At 39.9% G+C, this 20,001-nt stretch overlaps 1 protein-coding gene across 10 annotated transcripts in view; it reads right to left on the bottom strand.

The window, feature by feature from the left end:
* Positions 1-691: 691 nt before the first annotated feature.
* Positions 692-20,001, bottom strand: part of spaca6 (sperm acrosome associated 6) — a 44,055-nt gene continuing 24,745 nt past the window's right edge. For 5 of the 10 annotated variants that reach the window (XM_077576814.1, XM_077576811.1, XM_077576812.1 and 2 more), the window contains 14 exons: positions 16,095-16,229; positions 15,796-15,986; positions 15,442-15,519; positions 15,196-15,237; positions 11,564-11,665; positions 10,270-10,436; positions 9,453-9,518; positions 8,324-8,395; positions 8,084-8,104; positions 7,932-8,003; positions 7,429-7,538; positions 5,923-6,079; positions 4,848-5,034; positions 4,311-4,699 (listed from right to left, as the gene is read on the bottom strand). In XM_077576814.1, coding sequence (XP_077432940.1) covers positions 4,639-4,699; positions 4,848-5,034; positions 5,923-6,079; positions 7,429-7,538; positions 7,932-8,003; positions 8,084-8,104; positions 8,324-8,395; positions 9,453-9,518; positions 10,270-10,436; positions 11,564-11,665; positions 15,196-15,237; positions 15,442-15,458 — 1,074 coding nt within the window. In that variant the 5' untranslated portion in view covers positions 15,459-15,519; positions 15,796-15,986; positions 16,095-16,229 and the 3' untranslated portion in view covers positions 4,311-4,638. Of the gene's footprint in view, positions 1,623-4,310; positions 4,700-4,847; positions 5,035-5,922; positions 6,080-7,428; positions 7,539-7,931; positions 8,004-8,083; positions 8,105-8,323; positions 8,396-9,452; positions 9,519-10,269; positions 10,437-11,563; positions 11,666-15,195; positions 15,238-15,441; positions 15,520-15,795; positions 15,987-16,094; positions 16,230-20,001 lie in introns of those variants that run through there. The other 5 variants (XR_013295425.1, XM_077576817.1, XM_077576818.1 and 2 more) reach the window with 5 other exon arrangements.

Here is a 20,001-nt window from a genome sequence, read left to right as displayed (position 1 = left end):
TATGTAATACGTATTTATGTAATACGTATTTATGTAATACGTATGTATGTATGTATGTATGTATGTATGTATGTATGTATGTGTATGTAATACGTATGTAAGTATGTATGTATGTATGTATGTATGAATGTATGTATGTATGTAATATGTATGTATATATGTACTGTATGTATGTATGTATGTATGTATGTATGTACTGTATGTATGTATGTATGTGTGTATGTATGTATGTATGTATGTATGTATGTATGTATATGTAATACGTATGTATGTATGTATGTATGAATGTATGTATGTAATATGTATGTATATATGTACTGTATGTATGTATGTATATGTAATACGTATGTATGTATGTATGTATGTACTGTATGTGGGTATGTATGTATGTATGTGTGTCACATTGGCACTATGGTTGTCCTCGTGTGGCAGGCAATTAAAAAAGACCTGTGATATATACAGTATACTGTATCGTCTTTATTATAAAATTACATAACTGCCCCAATTAAGCCATTGTTACTAAATTTAGCCATTAATAAACAATGAGCTCTCAAAGGAGAACTCCATACAGAAATGTTGATAAGCCGATTTATGTAACCGGTGCAAATGATTTCACCATTTTGAATGTGCATCAGTGAATACATATTCATAGAGAAAAAAGATACATAAATCACACTGATTATCAGATGAAGAAATCTTCATGCATCAAGATAAAAAAAAAATTAAAAATTAAAGAGTCATTTTCTTACCATCAGAATATTTAATCTCGGCATGCATCAGCATTATCAGCGCTTTATCAGCAGTCGATGAAAAAGCGAGATAACCTGCTCAGACGCTGTGTCGCTACCTTTTCCAATTGGCTCCCAACTGGTGGGCCTAGCAACAAATAAATACAGTACATGTAAAGTCTCGTTTCTGTCACAACTCTGCTTTAAGTCACTTCCTGACAAAAAAAAAGGTTGAGATTAGGAGTAGAAATACGTCATCAGGTAGAGTAGAGAGAAAGCAAAAATCCCAAATCTGCCTCGGCGACCTGGAACCACCTCGCACGGCTGCATTTAGTTTCCTTGCCTTGCCCGCCTGGGAACAAAACAAAATGTTCTTCAAAACGTTGCAAGGCGGCTGTCATCAAAAGCAGTCGAGTGATTTTAATTCTTCTCAATATGCAGCGACTGTGACCAAAAGACTGCTTGTGAACGTCACCATTGCAAATCAATCCAGATGGGGCCTCACAAGCACCGTAAGCAAGAGCTTCTCATTTTGTTGCGAAAATCGCTTCAATGCATCAGCAAAAAAAATCATGACAAAATATCAATTTGTTGTTTACTTGTCAAATAGCAATGCATTAACGCAGAGCACACAATTGTTAAAGTGGAAGTCAACCTGAAACATTTCGTGACAATAATATGTTATATGTGACCTCACTAGTCTAAACATGACATTCTGATTAATATTACATTTGTGGAATATGCAGCAAAATCCAGCCATTTTTATCCATCTCAGGGGGCGGCCATTTTGTCACTTGGTGTCGATGGAAAATGACGTCACAGTTGCTCAGGGCTCAGGCAACGACCAATCACAGCTCACCTGATTTCTGAAGCTGAGCTGGTGCTCACTGTTCACTGTAATGGATCAAATGCAAAGGTCACATTTCGAGTACGGTATTTTTTGTACAAGACAAAAAAAGAAGAGGATTCTTCTTCATTATCACTCATGATGTTTGTACCAAACACTTCATAATTAGTCTTCTCAAAAGTGGATAACATCCAGAATACAACCTTTGGTTGTAACCTCCGGCACGAGCATCAAACTTTCACACAACAGCTTCCGACTCATTCAAAAATGCGCAGCAAATTTAATGTGCTTTTTTCTTTCTTTCCTCCAAAGAATTGATTGTGAAACATTGAGCAACGACTGTGTGGAACTCTGACAAAAGATTAAAGATGAAATTGGCAGACAGAACAGCGATGATGCAGCAATGTCGTCAAGGCAAATTAAAATGAGCCACACAACTGATGTCATCCTATGCTGACGTACTGCATGTTATGTTCTAACCAGTGATCCATTCTGCATTGATGTAGTCCTATTATTACACACCCTTCGAGTAAACGTTAACAGTAAATATATATTGATAACAAAATACAGTTACTATGTAAAAAAAAATTGCTGACGGGGGAACGACAACAGCACACGTGCAGTATTTGGCAGAATTATAATAGTGAACTTTGCCATGCCATTTATAATATATTTGTCTAATTTGGTTATATTTGCTATCAACAAATAGAAGTCGGACATGTATTTATTCTTTCAGATAAAAAAAAGCATCTGTCAACAACATATGTCTTGTATTTACATTTGCCTCAAATGTTTTGAGTGTCATAATTCCGATTTCCCATTTTCTTCGAATGCAGCATTTGTTCTCGGTGATAGGACGCTCTCCGCTCATTGAAAAGCATTGGACTTTGGATCATTGTCATTTGATTTGTTAGGATTATTTTGATTTGAGAATGTAATCAAATGTCGTTTGACTAGTGCTATAACAATATGTCTGGTGTGTACACTAGTCACAGGCAAAAGCAATACAATGCACCGTAGAAATGAAGCGGTGCATTGTGGAAATATAAGAAATGCTCGGATGTTTGGAAATGTTAATAAGACAATGGCTGTGCTAAACTACGATGTCAGGTAACTCAGGCTGAAATGTGGTTTTGTACTGCCACTTTTTGACCAAAGTGAGTAATTATCATTTTATATAATGAAAACAGAAAAAAAAAGATTGGCAATGGGAATCCGAATAAAATACAAAGACCTGCCACCATAATAACCACCATCTTAAATTGTCTTAAAAAGCTTTGTGAATTTATTTGTAGACTGCGTGAAACACTGTACACTGTCAAATATTTCAAATAAAAACCTAAATTAAAGGTTGAGAATTTTTGCATAGCCTACAAGGAGCGAGTTAATGCTCAACATTAAGCTATGCTAGTATTTAGAAGACATGTACACTGTAATAAAAAAAAGAAGTAATATTTTTCACTCAGAAATTCTAAGTAAATTTTACAAGGAGTTTGGTGTACATTTTACATTTTTATTTTTTATTTTTATTTTTAAGTTACTCAAGCGTTGAGGAATTAACTCATGATTTTCAGCTTGAGCAGTCAGGTAGTAGAGTTGCCAAATGTACTCAAAACTGCCCTTGTAAAATTTACTTTAAATTTTTGAGTGGAAAAAAACTTTTTTTTCAATTAAATATTACTTAAAAAAAAACCAGTATACAAAACTTCTGCCCCAAAACTCTTAACTCCTCCTACTCCTTTTCTACCCCAGGTAAAACATTCTAGAGCCGCCATTGCCACTGTCTCAATTGACATCCTAAGCATGTGACTTCCAAACAGCTGATGCAACTTCCTGCATTCAGATAATGTATAATAATTTGTGGCAATGTCAGCAACGAAGCTGCAAATTCAAATGTGCACATTTGGCACGTTTCCATAGTAACCAAAATAAATAACTGCAGTCAACGTAAGTGAATATTATGAAACTTCAAAGTTCCCCTGACCCTCTCGATTTGACCCAAAGGCCTTAATTGCGACACATATGGTGTTTGGGGCGAGGCCTTTATCACCATAAAGGTTTTATAACTTAGTGATGAATGTCAGCAAATATTCGCTAACATCCAGTTGAAGTTAGAACTACACCACCTTCTTTGGAAATTCATCCAAATATACCAATGACAGCTTTAACGAGATAACAAATGACGAGGTTCAAATAGTTCAAGTAGATGCCCTCCTTCTCTTCACGGGGGTGTGTACGCCTGTTATTTTTCGCGTGGTGCTGCCACCCTGTGGCCAAATGAGTAACTACAAGGATCAAGGACACTACCACAAAAAACAAAACAAGAAACGATTGTGATTATAGTCAAGTGTAAAGTCAAAACAGGTGAGTGAGTGTATGAATTATTGCCATTAAATATGATGCAATTAAAGAGGCAAGAAGTCTTTTTTTCTTTTTTTATGTCCCTGATTCTGTTCAAGACTTTTGCAGTTCCCACTCCCACTGCGGTTCATTGAAGAACGAAACGTTTAGGAACAAAAAGACAAAATGGCTGGCAATATGGGGAACACACAGACAAAGCTGCTGCTACCACTTGACCCCAAGTAATTGGAAGAATACTGGATGGATGAAAGAAAAACACTTTTCCATTGATATATTGTCAATTGTAACCATAGGATGCTTTTTTCAGAGGCTGGGCTACAAATAGTTTAAGTTCACTGGCGTCTTCCCTGCTAAATTAACCAGATACGGCAGAACAGGATTCAAGCACGTCTCCTTTATTGAACTCCCTCTCTCGAACGAGGCTCGCTCGGTTACACCTCTCTCTCTTTTGCGCTCATGACATGCGCAGAACACAAAACACTTCAGTATGGAAACTAAAATACAAAACCAAAGTTCATAATTCACAAAACAAATATGAGTTAATTGCAAGTAAAATAATATTATTTATATAATCATGTATATTAAATTAGACCATTTTTTAAAATCATTGCTTTTATGAACCGCTATCTCAAGTATCTCTTTCGCCCTCTAGTGGTGAAAAGAATAAACTACGTCAAGCTTTATTACTTGTATCTTCCAAGATCACAGTTCTTCATTTCGCCTGATGCGTTCAATGCCACTTCTTTTCCACATAATCATCACCCTGCAAATACCCATGACATGAATTAGGATAAAGCAGCTCGACAAGGAAAAACATTCACTGGAGAAGTGTGCATAAACAGTATATTTATAGACACAATTACTTGCTGTTCATTTGCAATAGTATGCAAATAATAATAACCTCATCTTACCCCAAGGAGAGGATAAGGAGGAGCAGCAAAGATGTAAAGCAGATGGCAATGAGCGTGCGTGATAGGGGTGGCGTAGTGGGGTGTATGTGCATCCCATCATAGTCAACGTGTAGCTTCCCTCCTGGGAGCAGAGACAGCTGAAATATATCGTGCAGCTCGGAATGGCCCGTCACTACGTGGGGGGTCACTTGGGGAAAGGGAAACAGTCAAACATGGAACACGTACGGAGAGATAAAGAATAAGTCGCTTGCACAAAAAGATTGTTGGGGGCCTTTCATGCTTATCCATCCATCCATCCATTTTCTTGGCCGCTTTTCCTCACTAGGGTCGCGGGGGTGCTGGAGCCTATCCCAGCTGGCTTCGGGCAGTAGGCGGGGTACACCCTGAACTGGTTGCCAGCCAATCGCAGGGCACACAGAGACGAACAACCACACTCACATTCACACCTAGGGACAATTTGGAGTGTTCAATTAACCTGCCATGCATGTTTTTGGAATGTGGGAGGAAACCGGAGTACCCGGTGAAAACCCACGCAAGCACGGGGAGAACATGCAAACTCCACCCAGGAAGGCCGAAGCCCGGACTCGATCTCACGTCCTCTGCACTGGGAGGCGGACGTGCTAACCAGTCAGCCACCGTGCTGCCCCTTTCATGCTTAGTCAAAGTCAATTAATTGATTATGAATTAACAAAAATCAGCCCAGTAAAGTGGTCCCGACTTATTAAAAAAATGTCGTTACTGAAATAAAACAGACTACATTTCACGAAAATATGAACAAATTTTAATTACTTTTTTAATTTTATTTATTTATTTTAGTCTTAGGCTTTTGGGGTTTACTACTTATGATGCATTAGTGTCTGATAATATTTGTCTATTATTATTATTATTTTTCTAAATGCATTTCAATGGGTGCCAATTATACGGGGCTTTTTTTTTTTTGCTATATATGCCCAGTCCCTAACCCCGCGAATAGCAAGGTGGTCCGCTGCATGCAAAGGAAGCCAAAGAAATGAAGGGTCTTCATTTTCAACAATGGATTCTAAAATGATTTCATGTCATGTATTTCTCACACTACCTGTGAGATAGTAGTAAACTCTGACCATGGAGATGCGATTGGAGAAGATCTCACACTGGTAGGTGCCCTCGTCCGACACGCTGGCGGATGGGATGAAGTACACGTTGTCCGTTTCTTCCATCAATTCTTCAAACAGCTCCACCTGCTGAGTTTTCATCTAACAAGCAGCAGAACATTCTTTTATCTGACAAGTTTTTGCTGCTCTGTAAATTTGAGAAAAGATTTTGTCTGTATTAATTTGTCAGTAGCATTTTTGCAACACTACATACACTTGAAGGCACATCCACACTTTTTTTTTTAGCCCCTTGTGTGCCATTTTGCCCTTTTTCATCAAAGAGAAAGCATGGAAAAAAATACACTAGGGAGCTGACATTTCAAGGGGATTGTTAGAACATGTAGAGTTTCAAAATGACACAAAGTGGGTAATTTCTAAATGATTGCAAATGGGAGCTAGAGATTTATGCCATGTTTCTACATAAAATGGCCCATTTTGGTCACATTGACTCCAAATATAAATCATGATTTTTGATATACTGTAAACCTGATGTGTTATAAATGCATTCTCGCAATTACTGATGCATTTCCTACATAGCCGTCTCAGAAATATGGGAATATAGAAATTGGTGCGTTGGCAGCTCTTAAATCATTCACTCCCAGCCATTTTCACTGAAGCAATTCCCTTCGCTCCCGGCTGTTTTACTGGATTTTGACTAATTTTGCAAGGCCAACAGAATATTGTGTTCTATTGCTATAAATCATGAAACCTACCAAAAGAAAGATTAGAGTCTCTTCTTTCTTTAGGAAAAAAAAGTATATTTCTATCTGTTTCACAAATCTGTTTAAAACAGTGGGGAGAAGAAATTCTTTGCAACATGGCCCTGGCTGATCCCTTATACTCTGCTGCCACCTGCTGGTCCTTTTCTGTAATAACTACCATTGCTTTAAGCGACATCTTGAGGTCAGAGACAGCTTCAAAGCCTTCTGTATGCTCGAGCATAAAAAAAAACCCCATAAAAATATAAATAAATATGTTTTTGGGACCATGGAAACATTTAAAATAGAATGTTTTTATACGCTTTGGGGAGAAAATGAGTTAACCATTAGGTGGTGCAAGAAAATAATGATTTTTCAAGCATTGCAATGACTTATCGTTACAATTTTAGTACATATGAAGAACAAATATCTTTGTGTGTGTGCATGCATATTCCTAATTGTCTTAGTGATCACACTTCAAGAGCATAGCACAATTTGGGCTCAATAACGCCAGGCTACTTAAAGCAAAATACCACCCACGGATTTGAAGGAGCACAGATTGGCCCTCGTCTTTTTTTCCCTCCCTCCTTGCTCATGTTTTTCCTTTTTTTCCATCTAGAAAAACTCGGGGCACTAAGTAGCGAACCGTCAGGCTCCCTCTGTTGGTCATTGATATATTTCATTTTTCACCGGTGTTACTATTACTACTGACTATTCAACTACAGTAAGTCTGAGAAAGATGATGAAACTTACTTTCTCTGCATATTTCCAGACCTTCAAGATTTTCTTATCTTGGGGTAATGGAAATTTCACGTCGCACAATATTTTAATCGACGCGTCCTCTGCCGCTGTTATGCTTTGAACTGAAAACACACACACATGAGGACACACAGGCGGTACATAACATTCCCCCGGGTCACCTTTCGCAGACTGAACCCTCCTCAATAATTCCACTTAAGCCGAGTCTCTGAGGAGAAGAGTCGAAGTGAGCATTAGCATTGCTGTATGGAGTTGACATGATACCATAGTGTGTGGGAGCCAACTGTCATCTTGCATAAAGAAGCCAAGGGCTTAAAGTGGAACCTTGTGCGAACGATATAATGCGTGGAAATAAGTCGCTTTCTCCCCACGTGGTACTGAGAGCATTTCAAGGATCAAAAGTGGAGACTTTCCAGGAACAAGGATGCTTGGGAGGGTGAAATCAGACGTATGTAAGGATGTGTCAAATGTGAACTGCAACATTTTTGCTTTCTTACCCGGGCAGTCAAGAGGAAAATCGCAGGAATCAATTTTGCAAGTTACACAGCTGTATTGGCCTTCTTGATACCCTGGTGGACGCATTGAAATATTCCATTGTAAACGTTGACAAGAGGCCTTGTGCAAAGTGAATGTTTTAAGAGGCACTAACCGCATGGGCCGATGCATTTGCCTGAAAACAAAAAAAAACAGCAACAGTTAACTGTGATTAGAACTGTTGCTCGACATGACAGCTTCTTGTCCCCTCCGCAATGCGTGAAAAGCTGTGATAACGTAACTAGCCTATTACTGCAGGAGTACCGAGATCAGAGGGAGCTATGATGACTCAATACGGGGCTTCACTATGGATGAAAAGATGAAGGGAAGGGAAGGGGCGGAGACCACGTCTCACCTCGAGGCAATTTGGAGGCTTCAGCGATGAAATGTTTGGCCACTGCCTGCAGGTCCTTTTCCCAAACACTCTCTGGTAGGACAGGAGACAGAAGAGGAAGACGCACACGTTTTTCACTCAACATTTCAAGCTGCGTCAAAGAGAATCATTTTGAAACTTGAACATCTCCATTTGAGAGCTAACATAACAATTTTTGGGGATGACGACCACGTTCAAAAGTCAATTAAGAATACGGATAAACATTTATTTTGATGACAAAACGCCAATGAGGGTTAGGGTCAATATTTCATTAAAAGCTGTTAAATTGTCATTTAGGAGTAATGATAAAATGTCATTTGGGAATAAGGCTGGAAACTCATTTAGGAGCAATATTAAAAAGTAATTCAGTCTGATGACAAAATGTCTATTAGGATTAATGCTTGTATGTCATTTAGAAGCAATTTTAAAAAGTAATTCAGATGGATGATAACATGTCCTTCGGAGCAATGTAAAAAAGTAATTTAGGAGTCATGTACATCATTCAAGAGGAATTGAAAGGGAAGTCAACTGAAAAATGTTCTTTATATTATGTTCTATGCAGCCCCTCTAGTGTAAACACAACATTCAGATTGATATTACGTTTGTGGAACGCGAGTTAAGCAATAAAATCCACTTTTTTTTTTAATCCATCACAGGGGGCGGCCATTTTGTCGCTTGCTGTTGTCTGAAAAACGCATCACAGTTGCTCGTGGCTCGGATAAACAACCAATCACGGCTCACCTGTTTTCTGGGTTTGGTCATGTGACATTCACAAGCTGAGCCGTGATTGGTTATTACTGGGATGGATAAAAAATGGGTGGATTTAGCTGCTTAACTCATATTCCACAAAAGTAGTATTAATCAGAATGCCGAGTTTAGACTAGTGGGGGAACACACAACATGTTACTTCCCTTTAATGTAATATTTCATTTAGGAGTAAAGTCAAATGTAGTATCAGCATGTTAAAATGTCAGGAATGGAACATGTTAACATGTAAGCAGTGTGAAGCTCTATTAAAATGTCCTTTTGGAACATTCGTGTATGTTATTTAGTACAATAATATTAAAATTTGATTTAGGAGCAATAATGTATGTCTGTTAGCAGTATTTACTTTTCGTCTTTAGATTAAGAAAGAGCTCGTTCATGATGTCCGTCAAACTGTTCACATGGCCTTTTCCTGTCAAAACACACACACACACACACATGCATTAATATCAGATGACAATGTTACAATGAGATTATGCCATCTGTTTACTTCACAGCATCTTGGTGGCAAGTAAATGTAACATGTTGTGAGGAATGCTTTGATAGGTTATGATCTGGAGTACAGTGAGTATGGAGTATTCTGATTAATTTACGTTTGTGGAATATGAATAAAGCAGCAAAATCCACCTGTTTTTATTCATCTCAGGTGGGGGCCTTTTCGCTACTTGTTGACTGAAAATGACATCACAGTTGCTTTGAGCAAAATGTGACGTCATTTTCACTTGAACAGTGGATTTTGCTTCTTAACTCATTTTCCACAAACTGACTTTGACACTGAATTTGACTTCCTTTTAAATGCTTTAAGCATTGTATCATTTATGAGTGTTTCACACGTTGCTAGAAAGTTGAAACTATTGGCGTCAAGAGATGTACCACTTGTGTTAGCATGGGGACTTTGCGCCCCCTTGTGGATAGAATATATAAACTGTGTGGCACAAAAGCAGAAGACGTTTGTTTGTATTGGAACAGGGGATGTCCAACCTACTGTACATTTTGTTTCATACTAAACTTTTGATGAGCAAAAATGAAAAGCAAAAAAACCCCAAAACATTTACTTACACTGGTGGATTGATTTGAACACAGTTAACAAATTAAAGGTGAAGCCTGTCACGTGGCCCTTTCAACAGGTCTGTATACTAAAAAACACACACATCTGAACATACCGACTTTGCCGGCGTCGATCACATCGAGATTGTTGTTGAACAGGCGGTCTAAAGCTTTGTAGCAATTGCCAGCGTATTTTCCCTTATTCTTGTCAATTTCATAGAGCTCGCACACTGTAGCAATGTCCCACGTCTTTACCAAGCATTGAACGCAGCCCACGGACAGCCTGAAAGCTCCACACAACAGACACAGAAACAAAACACACAAATTGGACGAGCACATTCTAAATATATATTTCACTGTGAATGGAACAGTCAATTCACCACAAATGAGCGCTACTTAACCCCAACGAGGCGTCGCCGTGACGACACGTTTGAATCGTTGATGAGTACTCGTCGTCATATAAAAGTATATTTACAGTCCATCTCTACTTCCAAAAATAAGAAGGCTGTCAAAACCTTAATATTGTGTTCTTATTTTGGTGTTTTTAATATTTCTTAGTGTAAGACCCCTGGCAATTTATTATTAATTTATTTTCCTTTACTGTTATAACATTGTGGATATCACGTGTTAAGTGGTAATACGTCATAATTCGTTACTAAATCGTTTACATTGATAAAAAATGTTTTCCAAACTCACCTTTGTCGACTTCATGGCTGAATTTTTTTTCACTTAATACTTACGAAATATGAAATATATTGATCATTTTGTAGAGGTAGCTGGCGCTGTCCCCAACATTTGATGTTACCTTTTTCCACTACGCAGTAGTCTTTAAAATCAGGGGTGGCCATTTTTTGTGACAAAGGGCAATTAGAAACAATGAATTATTTTGGAATACAATTATTCTCATTTTAAAATGTGAATGTGTAATTAACTGATTATTTAATCAAATACTAAATTGCTGCACAGTACATGTAACATTTTCACAACTCATTATTTACAATAAATACACTTATGATAAAGAACATAAATTAAAAAACAAAACATAATCAACACATTTGAAGTAAAAATGCATGCGCACTCAGGCGTAAAAACGGGCACATCTTGATTTTCGTGCAGTTGCAAGCTTCCTTTACAGTATTAGGGAATTTTGGTTTTTCTTTTGCATGCCTCTGGCACACGTAACAATTTGGTAGCTGAAAGTACACTAAACTTTACACCAGCTGAAAGCTCACACACACATTTGGGGGGTGAAAGCCAGTCTGTAAGTGGCCACTTCTCAGCAACCAACTTGATTATATCGAGTGGAGATGCTGCAGTTACTTAAAAAAATGTACTTTGCACCCGCTGATCTCCTGCATGAACTTCCGGCAAGTCAGTTTATGCTTCCGCCATGCAGACCGTGTGCCTCACCTGCACTGAATTTGAAGGGACAGTGAGAAGCAACCCCCAATGACTGGGAAGCCAAATGGGCTGTGTTCACTCCCTCGACGGTGCAAATGCAAAGTCATGTGTCTACAAAAAAAAACACGTAGTGGTATTTAATTGTTCTGTCACTGGCAAAGATTATTTGCTACAATATTTGTAGTAGTCATCTTTTCAGACCAATTAGGCCTAATTTGAGTATGTGTCCTCTCACAGGAAAAGCCAGAGTGGGCTATATTAAGATTTTTTTTCTCCCAATGTATTGTTGTAATGCGTCTCAGTGTGGATGAGCTCCCCTTTGGGTGCTTTTCCTCACATGTTTTCTCTGTGCCCTGCCATGTTATGCTGTATATTTTAATTGCACAGCACTTGAGTTGCATTTTTATGTATGTAAAAGTTAAACATATAAAGTTTTGATTTGTTCCAATGTTTGTTCAGTGTTTATGAACCAAAATCCTTGTGTGCTGTCATGTCATCCCCGAGTTGCGCTGAGCCGCTGGCGCCGTGATGGTCATGTGAAGTGTGGAAAAAATGGCCAATTATCGAGCTTTTTCTTCTTTGAATGACGTCATTCTGAAGTCTGGATGCCATGTGGCGCTATGCTGCCTCTCACAGGTCTTTCTTGGTACTGCCGTCACTTCTAAGCACACCAGCCACTGAGAGCACTAGGCACACCCACTGTGATTTCATTCCTTTTCAAGTGCCTTTTTAAAATGGGTTAAGATGGTAAAAATCATCATGTGTAATCAATGAATGAAGTGACCGGTGTAGCTCTTCGTGTATTTACCAAGAGGGCGTTCCAGACACCTCCCGCAAGTCTTTTGTCTTCTCTAGTCTACCTCAATGCAGCACTTTTACTGCAGAGCAGAGATGGAGTGAGCCAAAGATGGTTTGGGGGGGAAAGGGGGGGGGGGTTAATGCTGATGTATATATCAGGAGGGAGACGGATGAAGTAGGAAGCGTGTCTGTAAGAACAAGAATAAATCAAGGCCCGAAGTCTAACCGGTGGTCCAGGAGGAACAAAGGAAGCCAAGCACGTTCTTGGTGATGAGCAAATGAGGCAAAATGAGGCAATGAAGGAGGAAAGGCAGTGAAAGGGACAACAGGGAGGGAAGAGGAAGAGGTGAGCCAGGCCACAAGTGACAAAAAGGGGGAGAGCGAGCAGGCGGGACTACAAATCACGCCGACCGCCTCATCACATCCTGTATCCCCCTCTTGTCTACCATCCTCCCTCCTCACGATGGCTGCGTCTCCATGGCAACCAGACAGGGTGCCTAATACACCAACTTAATATATTTCCAGTGGCAGGGTGAGCGGGCTACTAATGCCTTCATCTGTCTCGGTGCAGACAAGCCAATCAATATTAGACAAAAGTCTGCTGCTGGACTGCCAAAGTTTGTAAGCGCATGGGGAAAATCCCAAGTGTGTGCACGAGCGTGTGTGTGTGTGTGACAGTGAGCGAGCGAGGGCGGGAGCGTTCAATCCGTCTCTGATGTGTGTGCTGCCAAGGGCACTTTGATCGAATCTCGTTATGTCCTACGACACTTAAAATGTGCTCATTCACACATTTTGAAAAACAAGCTAGCGTATTTCTGTTCGGGGGTGTTTATTTACTCCTGCAGGTAGTGCGAGGCGTGTATTTGAACAAACACATTTTAAAAATATACAAAGTGAAGCGGGAGTTTCAGAGGGAAAAAATGGTTATGGTGGACAGCAGAAAAGCAAAGAACCAAGGTAGTCTAGAACATGTTTATTAGACACATGTAATACAATGAGAAAACGTATATAAAAAGAAACTAGGCATGTTCAATACTACTTTTATCAGACCGATACCAGTACGAGTAGCCACCGATACCACTAGCACTTTTGATTCATAACATTTCCCCAAACATAACAATGGCAGATCATTTTAATTACTTGAATATCCCAGTTTAGCATTTTTCCTTAAAATCCCATGAAATGATTGGGAATTTTCTATTCTTTTAATTTCTAGCTCCTGATCCTAAAACAGCAATAAGAGGCCAGTCAATGTATCCGATAACTTGAAATAAGACTGGATATTGGCCTAATATGCATACCTGGTATCGGTACTTGCCCATCCCTAAAAAAAAGTATAAAACAAAAAATAATGCGACAAATAAGCATCCAACCATTAAAAAAATAATTATATTTAGGAATACAAGTAGCTACCATTTTAAGAATAAATATGCTTCACTACTTTTCTATAAAGCAGAAAATTCATGGATTACATAATTATAGTTTAGCATAAAAATGATCTCCAAACGAGTGCAATGACAGTTCCAGAAAACAACTAAAAAGGATTCAGGTAATTACTAGTACTGTTAATCTATAGCAGCAGATTCATAAACCTGACATTGTGCGCTGCTCCAATAAATTTCTTTCCGCACTGCAGCTCACTGAAAGAAACGTAAACGCAGCAGACAACATTGTGGCGTGATCACGAGTCTACCGGAACGGGTACGCTCATCGATAAACACGCCGTCCGTTTCTTACATCTGACGTCCGTTTTGGTTTGCGTCTCAATTCACGTTTTATTGTCTATTTGTCAACAATGGACTGAGGCCATTACAGTTACTCCCGCATCCCCCTGGTGGGAAAATGGTGGCGTTTATTTGCAAGTCATTTTCGTCATGTGGATGTCGGGATCACACGACTTGAGGCAACCTGCCATTTTTCCCCCCTTAACTAATGAGCATTAGCTGGTCTAACAAAAAGCTTACTTCAACATGAAATAATCGGCATCATTAAGTCACAACTTAACTTTTCATATTTTATTGACATCAAGAGCAGTAAAATGTACAAATGGGGTACGAGAGCTCGATGGTGACAAAAATGGAAGGGTCGCGACTCTTGGCTGTCTTCCTTGGCCCCGCTTAGGGTGTATGTCACAAAGCCAGCCAACAGAGCCGCCCCCCTGAGAGGGTGCCTGCTGCAGTCGGGACCCTTGAACCCTTGTCCAGCCTGAGCCATGTGGTCCAAAAATCCAAATGCGTCATTTGGACACATTGCGGAAACCCGGTGAGATGCTTCATTGTTAACATTTGTAGACCAAAATGTATTTATTTGATTGTTGCATCCTATTTTTCCATCAATGTATTTTTGTCTACTCCATTCTTAATATCAAGGTTATAATCATGCATGACAGATTTGAGTTAAATGCATGCGTCATATTCCAGGCTATATATCAATCACATGACATCTACAACAACATTGAAAGCGACGTTGAAACTGAATGCAGCCCTGTTCCCGAGGACCTCACCTGTGACCTGCTTTGACCTCACAGGTTAAGGGTCTCAGGGACAGAGGGGCATACTGGGAAATGAAAACGCGCCACTGCGGCTTCGATGGCAACGACAGTAAAGGAATAAGGGAGACGAACATTGGTCGCGGCGCCAAGACAAAGACATGACCTCATCTCACATTTTGGTTTCTGCGGCACCGACCGACCCGAGAGAACAATCGCCGCACGATCACGGGCAACTAATATAAATCACGGCGGGCCGCATCAAAAGCACATTTGATTTATTGGCAAATTGCGGCATCTAACAGACTATTAGTGAGGTGAAAAAGGGGAGGGGGGCGCACTATATCACACTTACCTTCTCGGAAAATACACCGTGCACCAATCGCGCCACAGCTGCCTGTTAGGGAAATTAAAACAAGACTTAAAATGAAGGATTTACAGTTTAAGTGGTCTCAAACATGCGCCTGAGTGTGTGCCAGTCCAATTAGGAACATTACAGACTGGCAGCCCCACTCGTGACATACACACATTGAATTGGCATAGGCATGATGTCATCATATGAAATTCAAAGGTGGTCTTTGCGGGTCTGAAGGTTACCAACCTGTGCTCCTTCAGCATCTTGGCTCATACTGGAGGTGGGGGGTGAAGGGGGTGGGCAGTCGAAGCAGCTGTGTCACACCTGAGAGGGAAGACGCCCGCATCAGACTTCATTCATGTTCACGAACGTCTCAACGAGAATGAATGACGCAATACCCCCCCCCCCCCCACCAAGTCCATTGTTGCATGTTCCACAACATTAGCGTGCGAGCTTCTCAATTCTCCGACAGCTGCGCATTTGATTCATTCACCTGTCAGATTCCAAAGTGTGAGAGCGTTTCCAATCGTACCGACGCATTTGAACGCAACACTTAAGCACACAAACCCAGTGAACGAAGCGACTTTGAAAACCAATTACCTTCCAGTGGCGACTTTTCCTTGCAGGTTGCGAGTGCCTCCTCTCTCCCGATGCTCGACGCCAGATGGCGAGCCCAGTGGCAGGTAGCTCGCAGGAGGGAATTATTGATTGCTGCGTTGTGCGTCTGCCTACCTGACCAACGTCCACGCGCCACTGCAACCTTTTGTCTCCGCAGGGCTGCCGCCACAATGCTGCAAAGAAAGAAATGACAAAGAGATCATGTTGACTTCAAACACCAGCAAACTATTCGCCGCACACTTGGCGGCGACACACACACGCGCGCGTGCAAAATCATTTACCCTCCGTGTTGCATTTAGTCACCACGCGCCTCTTTGCATCACAAGTCTTCTTCCCTCCTCCTTTTTCTCTCTCCCTCTCTCTCTGTCGTCCCTCCGTGTCCCTCTTTTTCCCCTCACGTTCTCACAGCCGCACGTCTGCACACACCAGTCTGTCAGCCACTTGCATGTGTGTGTGTGTGTGTGTGTGAGTGTAAGTGTGTGTGTGAGACGAGGGAGATAGAGGGCGGGAATAAGAGTGCAACGAGTGCACGGATGTGTGTATTTGTGAGCGAGAGAGGGCGCATGCACGTGTGTGAGAGCGATGGGGAGGGGGCTGGGGTTGGTGGCAAAGCCGCTAGCTGGAAAGTGGGGATGAAGGGGGAGGGTCAGAAATCTCTAATAGGATGAAAATAGAGAGAAAATATGAAGCGCACCAGTGTAGTGAACCTTCAGGGTGATGTTTGCCGCCTCCTTCTACATGTACGCCAATCAAGACGTCATTCGGTTATAGATTAGCAACATTAGCTGTGCTAATGTTGACCGACGTGGTCATGTTTTAACTGTCACGTCCAAAAGGTCGCCTTGACTAGACATGCTCAAGACACAGGTGGAAAGCAGTCAGTGGAACGGTTCTTCAATATGAACATGCTCAGTGCAAGTTAAAAAAAATTAAAAATATATATTTTTTAACTTCATGCATGACGTCACATGACAGGCCAGGTCAGTGAGCATTGAAGAGTTTACTCCGCATGTATGTTGTGCTTTTTCTTTTTGGTAACAAGAGGAGGGTAGTGATAATTGTTACAATTGTTACTTCATAAAAAAATATTTAAATAACTTTTTGGATGAATTGTACTTGTCAGAGAAGCTTTAATGCAACATACTTTTTACTTGCGTATTCTCCTAAGTACAAATGCAACTTTTACTTCTAGTCCATTTCAATCAGACGCATGCATTCAGCTTGCGACTTAATCGGGTCATTCTGTGTCATTTCATCAAATGCCTCCCACCTGACCATCTCAGAATGTCCTGTAAAAATTCAAGTAAAAAGACACAATCGTTAATCGTAAAATTCCAAAATATTAGGTCTCTATTGTCAATATTTTTCCCATGAAAAATCATTGAATGTATGGGTAGGTTAAACAGTTTATGCAATCATACTCTGAAAAATACATTTTTAAACAGCGATATCTGGAATACTATCTCGATCTCAACTGTAGCTTTCAAAATTTCTACACTTAATATGTGTTACCAATAGCTTCCAAATTTGGAATGTCAGGCACGGAGCTCAACTAAAACTTCCAAAATTTGGCTTGAAATAGCAAATTTGAAGAGTGGCTGAGCTCCCAGTTTTGTAGAGTAAAGGTCACTTCTACTTCTATCTCTGGAATCATCTTAAACAGTCTCCAAAATATGATTTTCTTGGATGATTACAGTAGTTTTACAGTTATTGTGGCAAAGAAAAAATAAATAAAGAGGAAACAAATCTTTGCCCAACTTCAGAGCCATATTCCAAAAAGCTATTAGGTTCAACCTTAATTTTTTTGAAAGAGTCAAATTCTTGTTAAAATCATACTTTAAAAATTGGGAGGGTGTTTTGTCTCATTCTGACACTTTATTTTTTAAATCCTTACATTAGTGGTGGTTGTGGCTGTTTTTGGTACTGCATGTCCAAGCCTACGAGTAAACATCACAGCAGGGCAATTCAGAAGACTCCCAAGATTTCAATTTCTACAGATTGAATTTTTATGCTCCCTGGCTAATTGAAGCATGTCAATGCAAAGCTTCTCATTGCGTCAGCTGGAGTGAGATAATTTGCTGCCAGCTGAGAAATAATTGCCCATGAATTCATTCTAAATAGATTTTATTATTAATGATTAATTCATGATTAAATATGATTATTTTTTTAAAAGAAATTCTGTGATGGCAAGGTGTGAAGATTTTCAGAAATTTGATGAAATGACCGGGACTGACAGAGAATTGTGCCTCAGACGCTGTCACGGGACTCTGTTCTACCAAGCCAACGTACACGTGTTGAAAAAAATGGTTGGTACCTTTCAGTAAATGAAAAAAAAAAAACAGTGGTCACAGAAATAACCTGACTCTGACAAAAGTAATTATAAATAAAAAATCTATGACATTTAACCAATGAAAATTAGACATTGCGTTTTGAACCGTGGTTCAACAGAATGATAAAAAATATATTATAACAGGGCTGTACCTTTAGCTTAATATTTTGTTGCACAACCTTTTGAGGCAATCACTGTAATCAAACGATTTTTGTAACGTTCAATGAGACTTCTGCACCACTCAGCAGGTATTTTAGCCCACTCTTCTGTAGACCTTAATGCGCAAGCACAAATATAATACAAGGTAGGAACCAGGCCGAGGTAGAAAATTTGCTGTCACTGCAGCTATGTCCCTCTAGCTGCCCAAACACGCTAACAAACCCCCCATTCACCAGTGCTCAGGCGACTGTAAACGGCGACCCACCAGCTACTTGTAACTTCAGAGAGTTCCCAAGCCAACTGCTTCACCAGCTTTCTTCCCCACAACACCAGCCTACATTTGCCTTATTCTGTGTTATTTTATCAATATTAAATTCATCAATGTTGTAGTTAAAGTAATATTTTCCTCATAGATCAAAATGTACTTGTGGCCAACTCTCAGTTGTACTTTACAGTCACTGATCTTTATATATATTACTGGATAGCCGATAGTCCATACACGCCCGTGCAAGCCATTGAAGCCAGAGGGCGGCCATCTTACTCCTCCCATCTCGCGAGCAGACTCCTGTAAAACTATACGTATACGCACAGATTAGACATATACAGCTCGTAGGCTCTTAGGGGGCGGGTGTAGGGGGTGGTTGGCGGTGTGGTCAATATTTTTTAACAAGTGGACGGTATGTGCTGCTTTGAACACCCCCTTTTTCTTTTATCGCTCAGTTCCTTAAATCCCCATGTTAGAGTTGGCAGAGGCGACTTTTGTTGAATTACAGTTATAATTCTTTAATAAAAACATATACAAGTTTCCTCCTGTAAACATCATTAAGCACATAGTTGATACGTGTATTTAAGTCAAGTTGTTAAATGTCTGAAGTCCTCTTGTTTACGTTCATGCTTTTTCTACTAAGTACTGTCTCAAATAGACTCCGATTTCGATACTGTAAATGTATAGGATCGTATGTCAAGAGACGTTTCTTGGGAGGAGTAATATGGCAGCCTCGCGGCTTCAAAAGTCTTGGCCTATCGGCTATCCAGCTATATATACAGATCAGTGCTTACAGTTAACCAAGCTAGCAATAGCATTTGTCACATTATACACACTTGCTCTCTTTCTCTCTCTCTCTCTCTCGCATACACTCTTGATTATAGAAGATGAGTTAAAGCATACTACCAATGAGAGCAAGCTGTTTTCCATACTACCAATGAGAGCAAGCTGTTTTCCATATTGAAATTAAGGATAAAAGCGAACCAATTAGAACAAAGCTCATTTACACATCAAATATTAATACAATCTCATCTGCCAAAGACATTTTGGACCAACTAGTAGCTTGAAAAAGGGCATTCTGTGCATTTCCAAGCCAAATGATATTCTAAACGTAATAACGGATAAAAAGCAGTTAGGTTAGGTGGTAGTCGCAAGTAAAAAATTGACCAACTCCACAATGATCCTTTAAGTATCCGTCTTCTTACATAAGGATACATTTTGGTGACAAAACACAATACATACACACATGAAAATCCTTGTCCGTGACTTTGCGCAAGTCAACACATCGGCGTACAACAACACTTATTCAAATTGAAGAATCAGTTTCAACAGGGTGCCAAGAGAAGACTGTGAGGAGAGAAGAAGAAAATACAGTACACAGGAAGTTGTGTAAATTCAAAAGCAATGTCACTGTATGGGAGGTTACTTCTTATTT

This window comes from Vanacampus margaritifer, chromosome 9 (assembly GCF_051991255.1).
Source record: "Vanacampus margaritifer isolate UIUO_Vmar chromosome 9, RoL_Vmar_1.0, whole genome shotgun sequence".
In the NCBI taxonomy this organism is placed as follows: domain Eukaryota; kingdom Metazoa; phylum Chordata; class Actinopteri; order Syngnathiformes; family Syngnathidae; genus Vanacampus; species Vanacampus margaritifer.
The sequence above is the reverse complement of the archived record's forward strand: the minus strand, read 5'-3'. Positions and strand labels throughout refer to the sequence as shown.